Source organism: Rissa tridactyla, chromosome 6, assembly GCF_028500815.1.
Source record: "Rissa tridactyla isolate bRisTri1 chromosome 6, bRisTri1.patW.cur.20221130, whole genome shotgun sequence".
Classification (NCBI taxonomy): domain Eukaryota; kingdom Metazoa; phylum Chordata; class Aves; order Charadriiformes; family Laridae; genus Rissa; species Rissa tridactyla.
Genome location: NC_071471.1, coordinates 12,261,796 through 12,287,499, shown reverse-complemented (window position 1 = coordinate 12,287,499; position 25,704 = coordinate 12,261,796). Strand labels below are relative to the sequence as shown.

The 25,704-nt window shown below is 42.3% G+C and overlaps 1 protein-coding gene across 12 annotated transcripts in view; it reads right to left on the bottom strand.

Annotated features, from left to right (window-relative positions):
• The window catches only part of STAG1 (stromal antigen 1), a 200,902-nt gene that overhangs the window by 25,319 nt on the left and 149,879 nt on the right, over positions 1-25,704 (bottom strand). For all 12 annotated transcript variants that reach the window (XM_054206620.1, XM_054206619.1, XM_054206621.1 and 9 more), the window contains 7 exons: positions 21,644-21,714; positions 16,513-16,600; positions 14,855-14,935; positions 6,388-6,480; positions 2,609-2,783; positions 1,668-1,807; positions 425-526 (listed from right to left, as the gene is read on the bottom strand). In XM_054206620.1, the coding sequence (XP_054062595.1) occupies positions 425-526; positions 1,668-1,807; positions 2,609-2,783; positions 6,388-6,480; positions 14,855-14,935; positions 16,513-16,600; positions 21,644-21,714 (750 nt within the window). The remainder of the gene's footprint in view (positions 1-424; positions 527-1,667; positions 1,808-2,608; positions 2,784-6,387; positions 6,481-14,854; positions 14,936-16,512; positions 16,601-21,643; positions 21,715-25,704) is intronic.

Genomic DNA, 25,704 nt, shown 5'->3' with positions numbered 1-25,704 from the left:
ACGTGTTTAACAATATTGGAAGAATTAAACTAATGAGCTTGAAGTTTGAAAAAAATCAATCAGTATTTAGACAAAATATAAAGAAGATGCATTACACCAGCTAATTATTAAGAAGAAAAAGTCATCCTAATTCTTCTCGTTCACTAGGTACCAGGAAGCAAATGCTATGAAGCAGCTTGGACCAAACTGCCCTCAAGGCTCTTCCCTCCCGTTCTTCCATTTCAATCTGAGCAAAACTTTGCCAGCGTGGGCTTCAGGAGACGGAGGTTACTGAGACAAATGAGGAGCGACGGCCTGAACTGAGGAGCAGGATAATCTCTTAACAGAAGTGTAGAGTTTTCGCTTCATTGTAAAGGGCACCAGAGGAAATCCTGTCCAGTATTTTTTGCAGTGAGGCATTTCTAGCAAAAATCAATATTCTTACCTGTTGCAAACTGAGAATGAGTGTCTTTGCACACTGGATTTTATCAATTTGCCTTGTTTTGCTTAGGGTTTCCTTAATGATGTCTCCATAGTCATTGTAGTACTAGGAAAAAAATGCGAAAAAACCCCTCTTTAAATTGAACCTCTTAAACAATTTCTTACAATTTTCCCTGCTAGAAAGATTACTTGTAATTCTTGTTTTGAAAAGGCAGCAGTTGCCAAAAAAAGCCAGTCTCAAATCCCAGTTTTTTGGAGTGGGAGACAGTGTTTCAATACCAAAATTTAAACTGATTGGTGGCCTGCACCCGGTGATAAGGAACCGCTATATTTGTTATTATCTTTTGTAATAAATATGTTGAAAAAACAAACAAAAGAGCATTTCCTACCCCAAAATTAATATTTGATGAAAATGACCCATGGCTGCAAATTCTAAGAAACAACCTTACATCAAACCAACACACGCTTCAACAAGCAGGTGTAGAGAGACGCAGCACACGGGTGTGAAGCTCTGTACACAGCGCAAGGATGGCCAAGAAAGGAACGCACTGAAGCCGGAAAGCTGAGTAAGGAATTCATCAGTACGAACCACTGAGTTTCTTTACGTTAGAAGAATGGTTGCTGAAACCCACGGCCTATGGTACTAGTCATTTGGGTAGAAAAGCCTGTATCATTATTAAAACTTCTAGGCTGAGAATATAAAAACTATTTTTCCAAGCAGTGTTCTTTCAGCCTCATTAATATTTCTGCATTTGCAACCACTTCTTTTCATTCCCTCTTAAATATTGCTCCTGCCTTCTTTGGTACAGACGTCCGTCTAGTTTGTATTCCAATTTAAATTCAATTTCTCTCACTCTTCCCCGATTTCAAGAGCAATGTGCCTGCAAATGTGCCTCTTTTCTGGCAGGTAAACTGGCGCATCCAGGGTGCAGTGGGAGCTGAGCAGCGAGTCCTTCTGACTTTCACTGGGGCTAACCACCGTATGGAGCAGCGCGAATTGGTAAGACATTCGGTTTGTGCACACCTACTTACGGCAGAACTATACAGAGCTTTTTTTTTTTTTATTATTGCTTTCCTGTTTAAAACAATCTTCCTTTTTTAGAAAGGAAAAACTACTACAAAAAAATCAAGTGTGAAAAAGCTTTCAAAAGTGTTTGACCTTTAACTACTGCCGGGGAAAGCAGAGAAAGAGGGGCCCTGACACCGCGGTCTGTGTTCAGCTAGGGAGGAGAACACACAGAGTGTACCTTCATATAGTGTTTGAAGATATCTGCTGCCGCATGCATGTCCACGATGTCATAAATTATCAGCTTGCTAAAGGCTGCCAAAAGGTTTCTTCTCTTATGTAAAGCTTCTATTTTGTTCGCTTCATCTTCTTCATCTCCCTCTGAAAGCATCAACAACAATAAAATGCTTATAAGTAACTGCTGTCCTCTAAAGCAACATTATCCAAGAGCAGCTTTTAAAAAAAAAAAATCGATTCTTTAAAATGAAGCAAGGATTGTTGCAGGAGAAGCTGAAATAAAAGGTGATAATTCCCGAGTCCTGCCTATGTTAGGACTTCCAGGAAAGTTCCGGAACGTGACGCAAGCAAGCAGACAAGGATGCTTTCCCAAGTACTTCCCAGGTCTCCAACCACATCCATCATGTCCTGGGCTTGGTCTGATTATTTTGGGGGAGGAGCAGAAGGGGTGTTTGTTCAGTAACAGCGGAGTTTAAGGCCTCCTCTGCCTGGAGCTCTGCTGGTAAGGTTTGCCTTCAGCATCCTGTAACTCGAAAGGATTTCTCCTCTATACACTGTCCCATTGTCCTTCTTCCCTTGAAGCCATATTAAATGAAGTCTGCTGCTGAACTAAGACTGTACTGTTTTGGCAATAAAAATTAAGAAAATGATAGATCAGTAAAGGAAGAATAATTTTCTCTAGATTTGTAGCACGTACTCACAGGCCACTCCCATGTCTTCTGAAAACACCTTTTCTTAATGAAGTGAATCTTGTAAGTACTTACTCTTCTTTAACAGAAGTAGTACTGAATATAGAATATTTCATATTTACATCTCCCAAAAATAAAGAAGGACTAATTCTGTAAACATTTGAGCAATCTGATCTGAAAATTCTATTTTCTTCTTTCTCCTGTGTCTGTTATGGAAAAAAAAAAGCTCAGTAGAAAACATGAAAGGTAAACATACCCATGCTCTGGTTTTCATCATCTTGGTCAATAAAGACATGGTCCATCACAAAACTGAGAAGTTCTGACTGGAGGCCTGAATCTGGATTAAACACCAACGGCTGAAGACCTTCCCGACCTCCAGTCATCAGCTGATGACTAAAAATCATCAAGAGATCACAGAGCAGCATGAAAGCCTGAAAGGCGAAAGAGAATGAATGCAGTAAGAAGCACAAGGCAAGTAAGTAAAAAATAAAATACCATTTATCTAATTTCCAGAAAAGCTCTGCTATTATTAAGTGTCCTTCTTTAACCGTACTCAGTTGTAGGTGTTTGTGTGCTGTGAAAAGTGCTCATAAGGTTTTCCCCTAACTTTAAAATGTGATTATGCCTTTGATTCCTACGTAAGGAACTGTGTTTACTACCTCTTCCATGTCCAGGATGATCCATATTAAACTTTAATTTCTTCTCTATGAAAAGAACTCTAAATCTACCTCTGATCCAAGGACTGGAGCCAGTTTTGTAGTAAAGAAAAAACACCTCTTTTGATAAACAGTTAGAAAAGTTAAACAAGCAAAAAATGAACAACATAATGAGGGAAAATCCAAGCTGAGTCACTGTCAGATCCTGAAAATAGAAGCCGCTGTAACCAAAGAAATTCTTGCAGAATTTCATCAACAATTGTCTGCAAAAAGAATCGAGTAACTCCACACAGCTTTCAAATCTAGATAAAAGCCAACCAGGGCAGAATTTTCAGTGATATATGCTCGTTATTATTACACCCTCGTTACCTGAGAATAAAGAAGGCAGCTATTACTAACTTGATTTCTTTCAAGGGCTTATCCGTATACTCTCCTGCACAAGAACAAGACTGTGTTCCCCAGTGGCTTGTGTTCAGTGTCACAGCCAGCTGTATTCATTTGCATTACATTCGACACCTGAGCACCTTTCAGAAAGTACTTTTTAATCTTTGCCGTTTCTCTGTCTTTAACCTCAGGTTCTGAAAACGGAGAAAGCGAGGAATGTGTAAGAAGACTCCTAGAAGCTGTCTGCGGGAGGAGCTGCCTCTTCCCCCAGAAGCCCGCAGGAGTCTCACGGTGGGCAGTGCAATCACCACTCCCAGGCAGGTGGGAGGCCAGAGGCGTTTTCAGCCAAAGCGCGGTTGCAGAATAGCTCTGGCAGAGGCATGAGACCCGGTGTAGGCTTTCATTCAGGCCTATATTCCCCCTCTGCAAACAGCTTGAACAAAAAGATAGTGAAATGCGTGTTTACAACGTATTTTCGAACCAAGCCTAAGGAAAAGCAGTGAGTGAGAGCTATCTGCTTTACAAACTTCCAAAATGAAATCCCTGTGAACGCCAACCGTCACAGCAGCTCCCTTATTTCTTGGAGGATGGTATAAAATCTGAGTGAGTGATACTCGGGCAAGAGCAAAATGCAAATGTTGTAAACTGTGTTCTACGTAGACTTTGGAAACAGATGCCACTATCTGGGATTTTTCTCCACTGGATCCAAATAGCTGTGATTCATTTCAAGTATGATCTCGCCTGCGCTGAACTCCTTTGATACTCAACAGAATTTAGGCTCATCCTAATTGCAGGCCTCTAAAAAAAAAGCATAGGAACGATGCACTGAAAGTGCTTATTTCTGTCCTCTGCAGAGACATCCGTGGACTCAGACGCAGCTGTCGATATATTGCAGATACGTCTAGTCCCAGGGGATTTATTTCACTCAAACGGTCGAGGGAAAATTGGAATGTTTGAGTCCTCTTTCTATACATACTTCACACGTTTTTCCTTCCTTTGATATGTACATTGATCTTCTCTGGAAAGAATATATAGATAAAGAATCGAATACGGTAGGGAGACAATATAATTTACACAGAATTCTCCCAAAAAGTCCATTAAAACAAAAGGATTAAGAAGCAGTGCAGCACTGGCAGAAATACACTTTCTAAGGAAGAAAAGTGAAGCGATCACAGGAGCGCTCGCTGGGAGGGACCTCTGGAGCCTCCAGCCCCACCTACCCTGACGGGGACCCGCGCTCTCCCTAGGGCTGGTGGGTCGTGGCTTTGTCTGGCCGAGGCTTGAAAGCTCCCACAGAGCTGTGAGCTGCAAAGGAGCTTCTAAGGAAAGTTTAAATTGGTAATGAAAAAAACCAATTGTGGCCACTAATAATAATAGAATGAAAACATGTTAATATATATCAAGAACACTGCAGTAATGAGAAGGATCATTTCCCATTTGTTGATGCAGAAAAGACATTAGTGCTACTTTAGGCTAGAATAGTTGGTATTTTCATGAAGCTACATGGTATTTTCACATTTTATAATATTAATAAAATAAGCCAAGAGTAACTACTCGGAATATTAACATACAATTACGACAGTTAAATCTGCCAGAAGACAATGACATGTCAGAGTCTGAAAAATACATAAACTAGCAACATCTCTGAGCCTTTAATAGTTCTATTTATCAACTTGCAGAACACTGTGTAAATGCCAAGCAGAGATATCTTTCAAAAAAACCCCAAACTGTCTTTTAAGAAGTATTATCTCTTAATACTAGGCAAAAGCCACAGGCCAGCTAGTTACAGTCTTTGCAAAACCTCGGGAGGTCCGATAGAAATGCAATTTGTAGACAATTAAAAGATGTCAACAGACTTGATATAAATCAGCACATACTTGTAAAGTCTCAGCAAACAAACTAGCTATTGTTTTTTTTTCAGGGATTGCAAATTATTTCAACCAGCCCTTTGATTTAATTTCTTTTATTCCAATTTCTAAATACACACAGCAGAAGCTTCCCACTCCATCCATGTGTGGCTTTCCAAAAGTCTAAGCCAGAGCATTGGATAACTCCACTGAACCATAACAATCATTACAAAAATACGCACTCCTATTTCACATATATACTGTTGGCGTATGTGTGGACACATGTACCCACGTAGAGAGCTGCAGGCATTTAAGTTCTCAGTCAGCTAGCAAAGAGGGAAGCACAGCGACCTGACCGTAATGCTTACACTGATGAGAATCTAAAAAACCCTCCAGATCTTTACATTTCTGTAATGAAGGCACCATTTAAATTGATATTTTACTCCGATTTCTCAAGGAGACATAACTATTTCTGAAGCGACAACTTTTGCATAGTGTGAGAGGACACTACATTCTTGAGTTATTCAGAGTATTTTTATGAAGTGAATGAACTGGTTTTTTCTGCTAGAAAATATGCAGCAGTGTGACCTGTACTGATAGAAGCCTCAATTTTCTCCCATTAGCCACAATGGGAAAGAGACACAATAATTAGTATTCACTACTACATTTAACTTAATTATTAGGATAGTGAAATAATGAAATACGGCTGAGGCTTGCAAGGAAAGCAGTCACTCTAGACTCCCTATTAGTCAATAACGGGGGAAAAAAATCCAGAAATACACAGAGAAGATTCAGCCTGTTTTGAGTCTCACTCACCCTCTAAAAGTACCTATTTCCATCTGTTAATGTTCCTTCTAAAGGAGTAGCCTTTTCTTTTAGGTGATTGAGTTGGATGCCCGAAGTTACGACAGCTGAACATAAGCCTGAGTGGCCAGGTAATCCTTACTGTGGTATCAACAATGAATTCGACATGACCTGCACTTCGAAGGTGCTTTTAATACAGCTCTTCTGATGGAGCGCTTGCTCAGTTTTATTTAGCCAGAAGGCACAGATGATTTTACTTTAAGTTTGATGTAGTGTTGTCTTGTGTTTTACTACAGTTTAATACTCAGGCTTTTCTAAAAGCGTGTGACAGCCATGTCCTTTACCTGTTCTTTGACGGGAGTGTTGACGTTTGACAGACACTGCTGGCAGACAGCCAGGAAGGATTTCACAGTTTTCCTCAATACCAACAAGTCCTCCTGGAATAAACATTAAAGAGGGATAATATGTAAATATTAATAAAAGGTTGCTAGGAAAAAAGAAAAAAAAAAAAAAAGATGGTGATAATTTCATATATTTGATCCTATAAACTACCCAAACAAAGGCGGCCATGAAAAAGCATGCTATTCATAGAGCATGGAGTAAAACAAGGCAGTCATTTTCTGAGGAATGACCCAGAGTTTCCCTGAAATAAATAACAATAATAAAATAATATATTCCTGAGTTAAGTTGTCTGTATTTTCTATTGAATGTAAATTATAACAGTTTCAGAACAAAAAGTTTAATACACCAAGGTGAGCCCACCTGGCGGTTTATAAAGAATTCTGTGTTCAGATAAATCAACACGAACAAAAAAGCAAATTACCAATGAATGTCTCAGGTTCAACACAAACATTATCCTAACTGCAGATATGGGAAATGTGAAAGCAAATCCCAGAAATCTGATGCCTTATGGAAGAAGGAGGGAGGTTTGTTCATCTGGAGAGAAAAGGATTTGTGGGTGGACGCGGTAAATGACTGTCTGCTCTGGCTCCCCTTGATGTAGAGACAACTGATGTGTACTTCAAATGTGGGCCCCAGGAGGGGCAGGTGCAATAGGGAAGCTTTCACCTGGGGGAATTACTGCTGCACTCTGAGGAATCCTTATTTTTTATGGATAACAAAATAAACTAGTGAAAACAAATCAAAACAAAATGTAAGATACCGGAGCATAATCATAAGAATACAGCAAGTAGCCACATGGAAACAGCAAATCACTTACAGAAGGAAAAGAACCCTCTGATGTGAAAAGATTCTGTTGTGACCACGGGAAGTACTGACAACGTACCTGGCTTTTGGCACGTACTGAAATAGGAACTCTGTTTTACAGCAGTGCTAAACCAAGAAAACAAGAGCCAGAAATCACTAGGACTTTATGCCAGCTTCAAGACCCGTGGAAAGGACGAGCTCTGGCAGCAGGGATTTGCAGCTGCTGCCGCTCTGCTCCGGCGGCACAAAGAGATGCTTCTGTCCTGCCCGCTCCTGCCGGCCCCACCTCGCGGCTCCCGGCTCCGCTCCTGCTGCTGCCCGCGCCCCGCGCCGCTTCCCACCTGCCCCTGGCACCGCTGCTTGGAAGGCCTTTCCCTTCCCGGTTTTCACGTAAAGAAGGGATCCTAACAGCCACTAATTCCCACTGCGACCACCGTCAGACTTCCCTCCACGATACTTCTATAAGCTTTCAGATGGAAGACAACGTGCCCTACGGAACATCCAGCCTAAATCTAAACAAGCTACATAGTGTACATGCAACATTTGCCTTGCTAAAAATTCCCATTTTTAATTACGCTGGCTGTTGGGTCCATGTGTCTCATTTCTCGTTTAGCTTTTCTTACTGCTTCCCATCATAAGATCTTGTTATTCTTTGTTTACTGAAAAGCCTTTTTGTGCTCCATATGTTCTGCCTGTACTGGTTCCCAGCAGAAGGCAGGTCGGCAAGCGTGCCGAAGCACCCGCAGTGTCCCGAAATCTCTGCACCCCTTAGAGTATTCAATAGAGGGAGTGGGACTTTCCGATAGGGATACCGAAAGTCTATAAGCTACCTCACCTTCGTTGTCCTAATAACTTTGACAGTACAGCCAAGGATCCCTTTGTGCACAGCGTCACCCTGACATTACACGACCTGTAAGACAGCTCTTCTCTAACTTACACCTTTCTGCTCATCAGCCTTCTTGTTCCCAGATACAGGCCTTCCATTTGCCAGCATTAAAACGCCGCTTTCTTTTTTTAATTGTATTTCCTTTACCAGTTGATCTGTCATCCACATTTTAAATACCTTTGCTTTACCTTCCCTGATGACTGGTAAAAATTACCAGTTTTTAGCAGAGAACGGATCTCCTGTGCAATGCACCAGAAGCCACCCCCTGTGTGATGATCTCCCACTAACCTATCAATCAGCTATGAGCTATTGAGTATGAATTACATTAAATCCACATTCACCTGAAATGCAACGTGATACTGATGTCTGAAAGAAACTGGTATTCCAAACGGTTTCCTGATCAGTCAAAAATGCAATCTTCTCCAGACCAAATGTATTTGTCCCTTGTGGTCTGACCCATGGGCTGTGCCCTCTGGCCCTGCGCCGGCTGCCTTTCCTGTCAGACAACCCGAGGCTTCGCTTGGGACTGATGCCAGGCTGATCGCTTCGCTGCTATAATAGTCTGATTTACAGCTTTAAACATTGGGATTACAATCACTTTAATAACTTCCTACTTTCTATCACAATTATCTTCCATTTAGATGTTAATGAATTCAACAGAGAAACTAAAACCTATGAAAAATCCTACGTAGAGGTTAAAAAGGGAATGAGCATGGCTCCCATTTTTCTGTCAAAGAATGAGTAACATGTAAGTACACATTATTTATTATCCTCTCTCCTGATGGATTGACACAGGTTCATTTTGCAAGATTACAGACAGCAAAAGAAAGCCCGACTGAACAGTGCAACGGAGCCACCTGGAACTATTCTACATTTGCAGAAATCCCCAGACTACTATAGAGAGGTCATTTTTTTAAAAAAGAGAAAATGGGAAGAAAATAAGTGAATTAGATTTTCAAGTCATTTACCATTCTCAGGCACACAGCCAAGGGCTTGAGGTGCGATTACCTGATACGCTGGCTTCAGCAGAAAAACTGCTATGAAAAAATGGTACTCTGCTCTCGGTCGCTGGGGTAGGACCATGGGGTCACACTGAAGTGACCCAGGATTGAAATAACCCTTTCTTGAACCGTCTGGCATAATATCTTCAAATGTAACTAGTCGTGGCAGGAACAAGAATGAGCCGCTAAGAGCAAGGACTTGTAGGGGCTTTGCCACCACCTGTAACCAAACAGCCGTGTTCACAAGACGGCTATCCAAAAGGCTGCAGTTATTCTCTTGCTTTAAATTGAAGCTTGTTTTTTCCATTAAAGCCGTTTAGAAATGCCGTGCTTTTGCTAGGTCCATCTACCAAACCCAGCACTTTTCTTCCTGTTTGCCCACTGCCTTTCATCTAAACTACATATTCGCGGTGTTAAGTTCCTTCTCCTTGCAACTCCAGCTCTTCCACAAACTTTACAATGCTTGAGAGCCGTTAGCTTTCAACTCCACTGTGGAACCCCACCCAGCCTTTTGCACCCAGCCTTTTGCACCTTGCGATTCTTTTCTTCCCCTCAGCATTTCGTGCTTTCTTTCATTGTGCCCATGTAAATACAAAAAGTCACCGAGTCACCCTGTTGTTCTTTAAATCCCTCTTTAAATCCCCTCTACTAATTCCTGGGCCCGCTCATCACTGCGGAACAGCTATGCGTCTGGCTGCTGGTCATTCAGAACTCTTTCGCCTTTTCCTTGCCTCTGAATGTTTGCTTTATTCAGGGTGGGGTTTTTTAAACTAAGAATTTCGACTCTATTCTTCTGCAAATATTTCCTTTTTGTCACATACCTGTACAGTGCACACCTGGTTTATTGAATACATGAAGAAATCTAGATGGAAACAACAACTGTACAATCCCCAAGTCTCCCACCTCAAGACTGGACTTGCTCCCCAAGATCTACAGACAAGAGAATTCTTGCTGAGAAACTACCAGTTTCCTTTGAAACCATCCTCAAACCCCTTTGCACATGAAGAACAGTTTGAAGGACCTTGAAAAAGAGTTTCAAAAGAACTCTGCCCAACTCTATGCTGTATTTAAGTTAACTGGTGGAATCTTTGCTATTGGGCAGAGAACTTGGGCTTTCTTACTAATTCAAATAATCAGTAATTATCACCCTTCTATTACAATGTATTTGAAATGTTTTTGTGCTGATATCACTTCCTTTAACTCTATGATCAAAACTGTAATCTACCAACGATATTACACGGTGCGGGGGAATCTGCAGAGCACCCTCTTGGTAACAGCGTGGATAAACAGCAGCTGATAGGATGAGAATGTGAGTGCAACAGTGCCTGAGTCAGAACACCCAAACCGGCCTCTTCTGAGCAGGTGTTTGCCTAAAAACTGGTAACGCTAAGAGCGAAGTTAACAAAGAATTTGCTTAAAATGACCACATTAAACAGTAACCAGGAGGTTGACAAGAAACTTTTGAGAAAAGGAGGAGTCACCTTGTAATGAAGCATAAAAGCAGCATGAACACTTGTGAGCGTGGAGAGGAACCTTGGGGTGGAACAGAGCAGCAGCCAAACCAAGTCAGACACCCCAACATCGCAGCCACCGCCGCGGCCTGGTGGCACGCCTGCCCTGCTGGAGCCCGTGTCCATCTGAGGGACCGTCAGCACGGGGTGCCACACGCATGAACCTGCACATCAAACGCGTGGATGTGACTGGACTGTCCCGCAGCAGCCCCACACAAGCAGGGATCTCGTGCTCTCAGGAGGGGGGAAATGGGCTTGTACCTCATGTTTCCTGGGAGGTGGGGGGTGCGCATGTGTGACTCCGAATCACGTGTGTGTGTGTTTTGGGGAGGGGATTAGAGTAACTTGCGAACAGCTACAGAAGGGTAGTTTGAAATTTTTAGGTGCTCATTAGCATTATAAAAGTGTCTAGTGTTCTGGTTTACCTGCTGTACAGCTGATACTTATCCTGGAGACGCATTGCATTGATTGCAGGTTAATCATGGGTTGTTAATAAATCAACGAGCTGACTTGATTCTAATTAGATTTAAACCACAAGAGTCCAACAGTTTTTCCCTGCCACACATGTAAAGCCTACAGACCAACACACCTAGCCTTCTGTCACCAGCCCCAATCCCAGACCCAACAGCGGTAATACACAGTAGCCTTCAGAAAGGAATACACGTGCCCTGGGCTCGGGCATAACACCCAGGAGAGTTTCCAAACAAGGGCGACCCTCTTAGGGGAGAGGCTGTATTTTTGGAAGAGCCATCCAAACACCAGATAAAGAATAACTTCATTCCCAATAGATTCTGTTCCCAATTATATACCCCTGGTTGCCATGTATGATTCTAGCCTAGAACCAATACACAGAGTTATCAAGCAATTTTGAGTTCTACTCAAAGAACAACTCACTTGGAAAGAAATCGCACCAGAACCACCCATCCCGCCCGCAAACTCCCTGCGATAAAACATACACCTCATGGATGCAGAGCATACCTGATTAAGAACCGTAAAACTTGCCAATATATGCCTGCTGCTACCAAACTAAATACTTACTCCCACAGAAATATTAACCCCCCTGAATCCTGTACTTAATTCCAAAACGTTAGTATACTTTATCCTGTGCGGTGAATGCCTACGTGGTCACTAAGTCGGTGAAACAGAGTAGCTACTAATTGCCAGCATGAACTCACACAAATGACCCAGCTGGCAGCAGGTGAACGTTTCTTACAGATCAGTCCCTCCGTCTCTGATCTCAGCCTGGATGCTCAAGGGAAATCTAAAAAATCATCTTCTAAACATGAGCCTGTAAACAAAAATTCATAAATCTCCTGGATACAGAAAAACAAGGACTCAGGATTAGTTTTATGACATAGTATAAAACCCCTTCTCCCCATTAGCCTTCTCATCTTTCATCTTCCTCCTCTTCCCCACTGTCCAACTCCTGCTTCCCTCCTCGTATCTCTCCTCCACCCCCCCTTCCCCTGCCCCCACCCCCGGAGGGACCAATGGCCTTTTCTCTCAGACACAGTTTACCTGATCTGGATCTAAACAGACACCAAGCAGTTGTTCTTGGCTGGTATTTAGCTGTGGAATCTCCTCCTTTTACTTCAAACCTGAAAGGCTTGTATGTCTAAAAGCCTCTCTAATTTTTACAGCTATATCTGTTGGTCTACTGAAGATACCGCATCACCTCCCCCTGTCCTTGGGTCACTGCAGCTCCAGCAAAGGAACACTAGAAAGCTGGATGGACCGACATATTAAATACTGCGTCAGAAATCTTCCTGTAAAAGCTTGAATACTTAAAAAATGCTCATGAAATACACTATTTTTCATTTTGAGATGCTCATGTTAATGCCTTTGTCTTCCCATCCATCATATTTTAGAAGTGATCCCCTTTAATATCTGCTAATTTATAAGCCTAAATCATGGCTTATAAATGAACCATGGGCAAAATGATCTCCTAGTGGATTAAACGACAGATACAGTGCAGATCGGATTTATTTTCACAGCGAATGAACTCCAATGGGAAGTTTGATAGAAAACCCCCATAACAGAACAAAATGCTACAACCACATCAGGTATGCGAGCAGAGCTGAGGTTGCTGGGTTGGTACGCAGAGCTGCAGGGATCACCGCTGTGCTCCTCCTGAACTGGGCCTGCAGAACACTCCGTATTCTTGCAGGGGGTGGGGTGAACCCCCAAACAATAACTTAGTAACAGCTCTCTAGCTTAGACTAAATATGATTTTCACCGGGGATTCCAGAGGCAGAATTGACTTGTACTTCGAATCGTCATTCTCAACGGAGCTTTCATAGTTCTTTCTGTTCCTATGAACTACATTATGACTAACACGAATCAGAATAGTATTAGAAATGCATGAAAGATTGAGGCTATTCTGCATTCATCTCACAAAACAATGTCTCATATAAATGTATCCTATTTGGAAAAAGCAGGCAAAGCCATGCAATTGCACTAAGCTGGTCCATAAGAAAACCCCAGTCGCTGAAATAAATAAAGGTATTTTCTCTTTCAGTTTAACTAGACCATCATGGTAATATCGCAAACAACAGTCCCCATTAATACTTAGACACCAAAATGCAAAGCTCCTGACCCGGTCCTATGCAGACAGATGCTGTATATGTTAGTTGCTGGCTGTAGTTTAGGGTGTGTTTCTTTGGCTACAATTTAGACACAAGAAAACATGAACCTTTTTTCCAGCAATGCTGACAGCTGTCACCCTGCCCCATCTCTGTTATACTGCAGCAGTTTACTGGGTTTAGTTCCAAAAAATGGAGAAATGCAGTGAAGGGAGATGAGAGGCTTACCGAACACTCTGTGCCTCGGCGTTTGCGCCCAGAGCAAGGCAGGACTGAGCGTTGCTGCTCAGGGGCAGCAAGCAGGAGGACAGAGTTGCTGGGCACCTTCAGGAGAGGGTAAGACCCAATAGTCAAGAGCACACGGGGAAACATTTCATGAAGGTGTTGAAGACAGTGTCCAGGTGCTCCAAGCGCTTGGGTCCTCATACCCGAGGCGGTCACTGCACAGGAACCAGCAGCCCGGTTTCCCTTACCGGGGAAGCACCAGAATGAGATGCAGCATGTCGGCTTTACGGACTTAAGGGCTGAAGCAGAGCGTGGCCTCCTGGACTTACTTCTAGTTACTTAGTTAGCCCTTCTGTCCCAGTGAAACCGTCTCCCTTGGGATAACAACGCTGCTAGCTGGGAGGACTGCAGATGCTTTATTGTGGCGAGATTCAGAGTTCATTTAAAACCAATGGGATGTATTCAGTTTTCTCGGTTATAAGGAGTCAAGATGTAATATGATATACTACCAGCGTGCTAAAGAGAAAGTAGCTAAAGAAACTGAAAGGGGGAAATGGGAACAAAAGCCAGAATAAACACCATCAATTATTCCTTTTTTTAGTAGCTATTTTTAAATGTCAATATATGTCAGTCTTCAACTCAAAGAATTTACAATGTATTTTATCATTTTTAGGGGCATAAAATGCTTATTTTAGTAGTACTTTAGTACAGCATATTTTTCTTTTTGATGCTGACGGGGAAGTTACTTCAGTTTTCATACCATTTTAATTTGATGTATTCCTTTGGAAAAAGCCCTAAGAAGACAAGATGTTGGCCTCTGACACTGAGAAAAGAGCTAAGGAAAGGTCCTGGAAAAGCTGCATATAACAAACAAGTTACATGTACCGTTGTCCTTATTGCATTACGCTTGCGTGCGCTTACTTTTTGTTAGCAACCATCACTGCTAGTAACCTTACGTTTATCTTTAGCAACAGAAAAGATGTAAGTAACAGGTAAGCAAGGTAAACACATAAACATTAAGCTATCTGCGGTGTACGGATTTACAGTATTGCTTACAACTACTAGGTGAGCGCTGTCAACACCACTTACCCATTCGTGCAAACTGCTGTACTCACAATAAAGTGCATTAAGTATCTTCAGCAATGAGAATGTAAAAATCGGCTAGTATAAAACCCTGATAAAGACAAGCTCCTGCTGTTTGCATAGCTTATTTAGACACACGCATGATGTTAAATAGATCCTGAAATACTGAATAAATCAAAACACCAGCAGTTTCTATCTGTTTCACGACAACATAAAATGCCGGTACAGTGGGTGGAGTCACAGTGGATCAGGTCTAAGGCCTTTTTAGGCAAGTTGTGTTTCTTCAGTAAAATCTGTATGATCAAAAGCCTACTTACTTTGGAAGGGGAGCCTTCAGTGATTTTCACCAGCTGCCAGAGAATGGAGTAATGGGAACACTGCAGTGCCTGAACAACTATCTGTAACAGAGGGAACACAAAGAATCCCAGCACATTGGAAATATCAAGCGTATCAGTAAAGCCTACGTAAAATTTATAATGCATTTTATGAGAAATAGGAGAAGAAACAGGAGAAGCTCTTAGGTAGTGCTTTTTGTTTTCAAGGATACTATGTTTTTCCTTAGTCAGTTTGGCGCAATAAGAAACCAGCCTGCTACAGGTGAAAAAAAATACTGTGTAAATGCTGGGAAACAGAACAGAAAACTCTGCAATAAGTACAGCAAGAGGTGATGCCCCAGCGCGACAGAAGTGCAACCCAACACCTACATGTCTCAGTTCAAAAGCATCTGTTTAAATACCTCTACATCTGCCTTCACTAGCAAAACAGCCTGGAAATCTGCCCCACTGTCAATTGAACATGTAGCCCAATTTCTAAAAAAAGGGAGAAAATACAAATTTTCTCATGAAGAAGACTAGGCTTGTCTTTATGGTGCCCATAAAAGCATCCATGGTGTCTTTTTATAATTTCCAGCCTATATTAGGTGCTAAAAATGTCAAAATCTTTTTGGCTTGAAGATGCTTCCAACAGTTTGTGGTTCTGTGCAGAACAAATCAAGTTCGTAACAGCTCTAATCACTTCACAAAATACTTTTTTGAAAGATATCACTAAGGACCAAACCATTTGTTTTCAGCGAACTCCTTCGAGTGGACTGGGGGAAGAAATACTGAGGAGAGTTCAGATTTCAGAACTGTTTTCCTAAGATCTTACAGAAGTATGTGGGGAGCCACATCACTGTCAGGCCCAGAAACTGGTAGTGGCACGGGCAGTTTTTATCTGCTGGCCCCTTCCCTCCAGGGAGCGCAACGCCAGCATTAAGTAGCAGAAGGTCCCACGTCTTAAAGCCATGACTGTCACATGGCACGTGGCAACGTGTCCTCCATGTGGTCCTTTCTAGAAAATACTTCTACAGAATTTCATGAGAATTTTTCTTTTTCTAAATGAAATTGAGTTAGAATAAACAACTGGCTTCTAACTGAAATCAAATTATAACTTGCTGAAATGCCGGAGTAGGCAGTCTGCAGTTTAAACTGGAATCTTGGGAGAATATGAACTGCTCATCCATGAGAAACTAAAACTGAACTACGAGGAAACAAAGTCCAAGATCCACTGAAAGAACTCCAGTGGTAAGGCTGCCCAGCATCCCTGCTAAATGTTCTTGTTTCCTGGTTTTCATAAGCTTCCATCTTACCTTCAATGCACAATAATCCTTTGTGATAATTCTAATTGCAGCCGAGGTTTACAAACGTTGGGTTTCCACGTAAACATCATGATTTATGCACTGCTTTTCACAGCCAGGAATGTTAGTTATTCCTTACTTTACAGGTGAGAAAGGTAAGACAAGTAGCTCAAAAATCACAGAATCCAAGATTTTTCACGTCCTGGGCAGTGCTTCACTACAATATAAATTTCGTTCCAAGCTGCATGTTTTTCCTAAATAACTGAAGTCTAGTTCATTAATCTTTTGAATTTCTCAACGACAAGACTCTTTAAAACTTTGAATCCCCAAATGACGCGGTGCAAGTGTTGCTAACTGTACCTGTTCTGGCATAGCTCCGTGTTCAATTCCAGTTCTTAGTAATCTGTAGCAGTTGCTGAACAGATCCCATTTTGTGAGATCGTGGGCACTAGAACGAGAGGTAATACAGCGAGATCAGTCGTGTTCCTCAAAACTCCGCGTCACCGCGAGAACATAGCCTGACCTGGCAGCCCAGCGAGCCCTGGGATTTGTGCAGAGCTGAGCCCGTGCAGCCTGCTGACAGAGCAGCTGCGCAGTTAGTTCGCACCTGGCTAAAAGCATAAGTTCACCTTTCTGATAATTGAGGAGAAATGTTTTACTACAGAGGATTTTTTGTAGGGAGGAGGTAAAATCCCTGCATACCATACATCTTTAAAGGTTACTTAAGTGTAGCTGCAAGCTCCTTCTCAGTGTTGCCTCTAAATTCTCTCTCCTCTTTGGTTCTAAGCATTGTCAGAACTCCAGAGGCACTTCTCTAGCACTGCAGCAGAGACCATGGCCAAACTCCAGCAATACATACTGAATGAAAAATGGCTTTAAGCAAAATAAAGTTACATGTTTTTCTGCCGTACCATTTGGAGAAAAATAATATACATTATCGCTAGACATTAAACACCCTGAAACATCTAAAGTAAGACAGCATGAGATACACGTGCACGACCAGAGGTGGTGGTGACACCGTTACACCCCCATTCATTGCTTCACATTGCAGTTGTACCAACCTGATTCGCCAGCGAGAGGAATACAAATGAGATTAGCAACGTGCATTCTACAGCCTTACAGACCTCAACAGCTTATGATACAGCTTTTTCAATCCAGAACTGAGTAATACAGAAGAAATTACAAAACATCAGGTTGCCTGAAAGGCAAGAATTCTCTCAAAAAAAATTTAGATGTAACACATTTTTCTGCAGTGGAATGAAACTGAGATAACTTGAAACGGTTTATAGTATGCTTATAAAGGAGCAAGCCACCTCAGAAATAATCAGAAACTTGGTGATTCAAATACTCACCTGGAAGAAGGGATACTCAGACCGAACCAGCAAGTTTAAATTGGATAAAGCACCCAAGTCTCTGGCACCTGGCTCCCTTTCATCCCAGCACCTTCACCACCAAGATACGCTCACTTTGCCCACCCCTTCGTGCCTGCCCTGACTTTGTTTAAATAATTAACTACCCTGCTCAGCCAGAAAGAATAATTCTCTAGTTCCGAAAGGGACAGAGGTTGAACTCAAGACTGGGAATACCTCGATCCTGTTGAAACCCCTAGGATGAATGCTTCCTGGTCTGGAGCGTGGTAGTCCTGGAAAACCTCACTGATAAAAGTTGCACAGAAAACAGAACAATTGATGCCCTTGTGCTGAGAGCAAGTACGCACTCTACGGTTCTGTCATTAAGCCAAGGTGCATCTTGACTTCTAATTCAAATCCATGAACAGAACAATAGGAAAACTTAAAAAGAAAAAAAAGGAAACAAAAATGGAAAAATATTCCCCCCGCCTGAGATTCTGGATGGTCTTCAAAGTATGAAAATAAAATGTTTCATAGATAAATGATAGGCTGTCAGAGAGCTGCCTCTGACAGTGATATGAAGCACACAGATGCTGCTTCAGCAAATCACAGGGTTGCCAGCAAGGCAGAGTTGTACCTCCTTAATTACAGTGCTGTAATTAAAGCAGTAAAATCTCCTTGGTGTGCAGAGGCAGATATCAGCATAGATTATCCTACAGAGAATAGGAGAGGAAAAACTGTCTCATTTCTGCCTTTTCATTTTAGAGCCCTCCGTGCCAGGCAGCCATCAGAGGGGAAGTGCCCCGGTGCCCCGACAGCAGGCGGCACCACAGCTCTTTGCTCTGAGCTTGATCTCGGGAAGAGCTCTTCAGCTTCCAAAGACGAAAAATTCTAACTATGTACAAGTGGCATAGGGCTTTTCAATAGAAACTTCCTTAAAGGGGAGCCTCCACATTAAATTAAGGCATATTTGGGTACACCTTTGTCTGTTTTGAACTACTTAGCAATCAAAACAATAGTTATCAAGGTACCCTGGACACAATACAATTCTCCGCAGAGGTTCAGACTGACACAGAGGCTCCTAGAATGCAAATTCGCACTGCACGGAATTTTCCCTTAGTCCCTTCCATGTCAGAGAGTCTTCATGCATTACAGAAAACAAGGCCCAACATTTCATCAAAGGTTTATTTTCATTCTTATAAATAGCACTGTCTGCTGGGGTGTGTTTCTGCCAGAAAATAGACGAAGTAAAGGCACCGGTTCCACAGTGTTTCTGAAAGTGTGGCGAGAAGCAGCTTAGAAAACTTCCTTTTGGAAGAGGTGATCACCCACAAAACTGCTGCTCTTTTTAAAGAAGCACAAAGCGCAAGACGCTGTACCTTGGGCTTTGAAGAGCTATGCTAGTACAGTCTCATTTCTCTACCGAGGTTTCATTTATCATCATTTCTACTTCTTCTGGATATAACAAACTTCTCACTAATTCAGTCTGAAGGACGTACCGGTCAACTACTGGAAAAAAGGTTAAGCAAAGGGTTTCTGTAACAGGAAGAGAAAAATCTGTCGGTCTGACCATGAATGCACCTACCTGGGAGGTGTCCTGACTGATCACGCTCACGCTGACAAAACCACCATGCGTATCTGGAGAGTCACTACAGCCACTGCCAGGCTCATGAAGTCAGTGCGGAGGCCAGAAGGAATCAAATTCCCTATCATATTTGAGGATTACTGACACTGCTGCCAACAATCCCGATTTCTAAATGGGAAACCACGTTCTGTATACAAGACGGCATCAAGGGGGCACATCCAGAGTAATGGAGGGGATGCTTGAGATTCACATGTCTTGCACTGAATTAACTGAAGTAATTAAATAAGAAATGCTGATATTTGCAGCATACAAGCTGCTACAGCACTGATGTGTTAGTCTGTGAAAGCTCAGTTGAATTGGGCAGGAGTCAGTATACAAAAATTGTCTCCATGTACTTAAAGGCAGAAAAAAATACTATAAACATCAGTGAGACCCTGGCAAAAAAAAAAAAAAAACCAAAACCCAAGTATGTACTCCAGGTGTTCTATTCAGAAGACCTCAAGAAAATATATTATATTCTGAGAACTTGGAAGGAAACACTGTAACAGTAAATGTACTGGATACCAATATCCTTGTTTGATGAAAAGACATGAATTCAAAAGTGTGCTGTGAGCCCTTTGTTGCCATGACCCTCTCGGAAAGAGGATTAGCTCAGCCTTGGGAAACGTCAGTGTAGAAGCTTTTTGGTCCAGAAGGCTTTTCTGATAATCCCCTGCCATGGTTTTTTTTTTTTTCCACCTTGCTGGGCTTCTTTTTCCTGAGATATGAGGCAGCGGCAGCTACCAAGGAAACATCAGCAGAGATAAGGTGCAGTGGAGCTTCTCTCACTGGAAGAAGAGGGACTTGTTCCTTTTTGAAGCCTCAGCAACTACTTTATCAGTGCGCTTTTAGAAGATCCGAAAGGTATCAGTTGTTGGCCTGCAATTTCAGCGTCTTCCATCGATTTAATTTCTTTTGTCTCCCAGTTGATGACAGACAATGACAGTACCATACAACAGGCACCGTTCTTGGAGATGAGAACGCTCAATGCGAGTTTTGAATTAAGATCCTGATCTCATAGCTAAAGGTTCAGCAAAAGTTCTTGGATGATATGATTGTTTCCTTTCACAAAGAATCACATCAGACATAGCATTCAGCAAAGCAATGAAAAGATTTCATTACTTCTTTATATGCAAGCAGATACTAATTAGAAATTCCCCCTGAACTATATCATAAATAACAAATCAGCTGAGAAACGATACACAGCTGCTCTTCAGCTCTTTAGCTTTGATTCTTTTCTCTTTCCTGTTTTTTTGAAGGTGAAGGTAGCTGTTCCCAACCCCAATTTGTATGTTATTCTACAAAGCTTTCTTTACAGTCTGAAATAATTCTCTAGAGATTTGGAACCCTAAAAGAAAAAGGTATATGGGAGACCCTCAGAAAAGCCTTAAGATCTGTGCTTCTTTCTGGGAAGTGAACTGCAGCCGTCACCAGTCCTCTCAGGAAAGGCAGAAGTGGCTCCAGCGTGTTACCAGGGAGACAGAAAGCCTAATTTGCACATGTGTCAGCCTGCTGCACTACGGAAATTAGTAACGATTTAATGATCTCTGTGGGACTCTTGTTGAATGGAAACAAAGAGTAGGTATTTCAGAACCATTTCATACAATGAGCCAATGCAGAATTCAGGATAAGCGAAGACTAAGCACAGAAAGAAGAGAGAAATTAAATCACTAGGAACAATTTGTATAAAAAGGGTGGCAGAAACAAGATCCTCTCACACCTTGTGATGAGGAAGAAATGATTTGTGGCTCTCAGCCATCTGCATATGAACCTTCCTTACGTGCTGGCCAGGAGCAATTGCCTCCTATAGCGGAGAGGAGGGGGAAGATGAGGTCTTTGTGCACGGTTCAAGTGAAATTTTTCAGGTTGCTCTACACGTTCTGAGGGTGCCTGTAGGTCTCCCTGAGCAGCAGGAGCCTGGTTCCACTCAGCTGGCTCACGCATAGAGGAGTTTCTGGGCAACCCACACAGTTACACTTTGCCAACAATTCAACTAGAAACTCTTCCTGGCATTTCTGCCGGAGGAGAACGCATCTTCCAGACCCTCACCATAAACTAGTAAGAGTAATTATTATTACTACCACGTATTTCCATAATTTTGAGAAGTATCTCAAAGGCATTGAGAAATTGAGAGAAACAACTTCCTCCAAGGCTCTCCTAAGCTGAGGCTCAGAGCCTGGATTTGGCCCGCATCCACTGGTGCCAGAGGTACGAATGTCCCTCGTGCCCTGGGGAGTACGACTTTCAGTACGACGCTCACAGGTGCAAAAGCATTTAGTGCAAGGGATGGCACGCCACTTCCAAATCACGTCTGTAGAAGTAATGGCATTAACTAAGCAAGGAGCCAAGTAACCCAAACAGTTACACTGACGAATACCACTCATCGTTCAGCAATCTCTCTTTCGTATTTCAGGTCATATATTTTCTTATTTCTTAATACTAGACATCAACCGATATTTGCCAAAACGACAAAATTAACATAGTAAATTTCTGAGGGAAAAAAAAATAAATCACCTACTTGTGAAAAGAGGTTAACCTCTTTAGCGTGGAGAGTACATTGTATATGTCGTCATCATCAGCTTCCTCTCCCTGGAAATGAAAGGAAATCCATTAAGAGAGTGCAGCAAGCCAGCAGAGCACCTTACTGCACGGGGAGGGTTTATGCTGACACCAAAACCGACTCCAAATTTTCCAATGACTTTTATCTAGATTCCGTAATAATAATATTTAAATAACCACTGCATAGCACTAAGAAATAAGCACAATCATCTGACAACCTTCAGCAGTATCATTGTGTTAATACTTAAACCAGTATCCTCTAGCAGTACAGATCATTCCCAAGAATAAAATCTGAGTTCTACCGTATTTTACAAGAAGGACTTAACCAAAAGCTTGCCCTGCTCCACACCAGAAACCTGCAGGTGTCGACAGCAAGTTTTTTTTTTTTTTTAAGATGCTCAGTGGGAAATTGTCTTTCTTTTCCTATCCTTCCTGGCTGCTCGCGGTGTTAGGCACTGTAACGCACGCCGAGCACATCACGTGCACAGACCAACAGACATCCACAACTGGACGGAAGGGTGTTTGTTTTTTTAATTTGGATTTTGCAAATCTGAAGAAACAGCAGTCCAAGAATAAATATTGCATAATCAGTCAAAACATTTCCTTTAAATTTAATTTTTTCTTTCTGGCATTTTAAAATAGCATTACCCTAAGATTTATGCAAACTGAACAGCAAATTCTCTTAGCAAAACGAATGGAAATAAGGAACTTTCAAACCTTTCTGACCCAGAAAACCCACTTACAACAATTCTTCTCCATTTCATTTTGATCATTTTTTCCCATCTCAAAGACTAACAATTAAGACCTTTCCTGCCTTCAGATGCAGTTGTCAGTCAATGTTTCTCTCATTATAAACTTAGTGGGAAGCCATAAAGCAGTGGGATACTAGCTTGGGTACAAGTATGCACAATTTTTAATTTAAAATGTCTTTAAAATGATGAAATAGATTTATTAAAATTAATTTTTCTACCAAGTATCACCCAGCAAAGAATACCACAAAGGCCAAAATTTTAAATCCTTGCTACCACTGTTCTCTTTCTTGCTTTCTCCTACTTTTCTCTTGGTTTTGTCTCCACATCTCTCTCTGTGTCACATGCCTGACCTCCGCCCTCCCTTTTCCTTAGGGATCTAAACCTCTGGATTCTTCATTTCCCATGTGACTTTCAGACACAGCTTCTCCCTGAGAACCTCAGTCCTCATGCCTCTCCCATGCAAGTGAATATTCACAAAGATCCCAAGCCCTTGCTTGCGTTCCTCTGCCCCTTCCCAAGCGGGGTAAAGGAAGGGGACACGTCAGAAGTATTTTGGTGCCGCTGGCCCACGTCCCTCCATGAGCCCAGCCTTTGTTCTCTGCCCAGTAGTCCCAGTGCATCCTTCGGGGCTTTCCGCACCAGAGCGCTGCATAAAGATAAGCGAAGGGAAATGGAGCAGGAATAAGCAGCTACTGGCTTCCCCATTCAACAGCAGTTAGGAATAAAGGAAAACTGGAGGAAAAAAGTTTTTCTCCCCTAGTTCATTTCTCCTGAGAAGACTGGTGGGAAGTGGTTTAGGAATCCCAGCATCTCATTGCTCTCACCCGATTCCCCCTGGGTAAAAGGTGAGGCCGGAGGCATCTTTCGAGCAATGGCGGAGCGGGAGAGGACAGGACTGCAGACCAGCACCTAAAATATGGAGCGTGTTTTCTGAACTCTCTCAATATTCTTGTGTCCCCAGTCTAAAACAGCTGGACCCAAATGCTTTGCTGGCATAACTGATCTGGAATTTGGGCTGGGGGTGGAAGAGAGGTAGATTTCCAATCTCCATTCATCTTTACTTCTTGTAGTGTTGGAACGTGGTTCTCTGAGGCCCACAATGACGCTGCCTGTGGAAGGGGACTCCCTGAGCAGGGCCTCTGAAAACAGCCAGTGAGGGACTGCGAGGCAGCAACGGGCAGGGCAGCACTGGATCTCCTCAGACCAGAGAGCACAAGAACAAGAGGACTGATGCTGTAGTAAACCAAACTCAACACTAACTGGACTGCTGGCTTCCTGAAGGCTACGTGGATGGCAGAAAAGGGCCTGACAGGACTAGAGGACTGGTTCTCAAAGCTGCTGTGTGGAAGAGAACGGGTAAGTCGGAGAAAGAGCAGCTGCTGTATAGCAGGAGAGATCTAAGTGTTCCTGTATTTGCTAACTGAGTTTGGGACTAAGGTTGAAAAAATTATCCACGGGTGTCTCAGCAATACTAATAAAATGGTGAGTGGATCTTTTCTTGGGTGAAACTATCCAGGGAACAGAATGCCACCTCTGAATCCTTGAACGGATCCACGATGATTAACATCTATACAGCAGAACAGTGTGGAAAGTTCAAGGGGGCTCTTCCAAAAAAGCCACGTGTCCTCAGGCAGACCTAACGTCTGTTTGTTACGCTGGCTGTTACACCACTGTCTCCAGAGAGAACAAACGTGGCATTTGCTTTGGAGAAGTTCCAAGATAAAAACTATGAGAAAAATAATGTCTTACGACAAGACAGTATAACAGAAATGGCAAGTCAGTGTCAAAGAACTGGGATTCCACTTGCTTCTTGGTCTGATTCTTGAAAAAACCCATAGGCACTTTCTTTCATCTCGAGGCAAGACAGTGGGAATGAGATGCTTTTTGCTGATCTGATCTTGGCTGTGGAGACACAAGCTGCAGATTCTCCAAGAGCCAGGTCTGGAGGAACAACACAGGAGATTGGTCCCTGCATACAGAGCCAGACTGAACGTTGCTGCTGGATGCGTGGATAGCGAGGACCTCACCAAAGTTCCTAAACCTCTGTCAGCGGGTACCAATGGAAAGACAGCAGGCCACTATTTACGGTGATCAGCCGCTGGGCATCTGGTGCGGAGCACTCGGGTGGTCCTGAAGCTGGGTCTTTGTGCTGGCAGTCCAACTTGAGCCCTTTTTGCTACCCAAGTCAGCAACAGACTGCCCAAGGTTTTTGTCGCAGAGTTTTTGGTCCTGTTGGCCAGAGGTGAGGAACTACAAAAATCTCATGGCTATTAAAGCAGAGGGCTAAGGCATGCAGCGTGGCGTTAGCTGAAGGGATTCCCTTCCCACACACAGATGGCAGAGACGTAGCACAAATTCTGGAATGTCTTTTCGGGTTGCGCTCAGAAGTTTCTGAGGAAGTACATCTAAACCGGCAGGCAGGTAGACAGCAAAGTAAACGTATTCTATCAAAGAATGTACAGTGGTGCACTAACTCCTCTGGGCTGGGGGTGCCCGCTCCCTGCACGCACCGCCTTTTCTGCTCATGTACATTCCTACAGCAACAGAAAAATTGTTATTTACTCTGCAATGCGACAGAGCATATATACAGTATGCCTGTATGCGGCGTATTACTTAAAGTTACAAAAAAGCTTATTTTCTTTAAAATACAATTCTAAAATAGAGACTGTAGCTTAACTTCCTATAAACGTATATAAAAAATTAAACGTATCTGCTACAGTGCAGTGCATGACTAGAAGCGAAGAAAAAGATCTATGCAGCCCTTATGTTTAAAAAGCATGAGAATTACAACAAATTAAGTAGCGCTACACAAAGTTAAATCAATGTAAAGCAAGAGAAAATGAGTAAGGTTTCCATTCTTATTTAATGTGTTCTGTCTTATGCATTTTGAAGGACAAATTCTTACAAGTAAATCCCAGGTACCTCCAAGTTTCAGACCTGTATCTTTATTTCATTCTTTCCAGAGCTCTTTCAATATGCCATTATAAATATTTTGCTAAACCCTCTCTTCCATTCAAGGCATAATCCAATCTTGATTCTGCTGCCAGCATATCCATTTGGGACTACTGGAATCACCACACGCATTAATGTAAATGCACCTTTCTCTGCATTTTTCATTAGCTTTTACACATTCATCCATTTAATTTCTTATGTGGACTGGTTAAATACTAGACTAAATTTTCAGAAGCAGGATTGTCCTGTGGTCTTTGTTTTACAGCTTCAATGTTTTGCAGGCTTAATGGCTAGTCCAAGGGATTTTCTACATAGA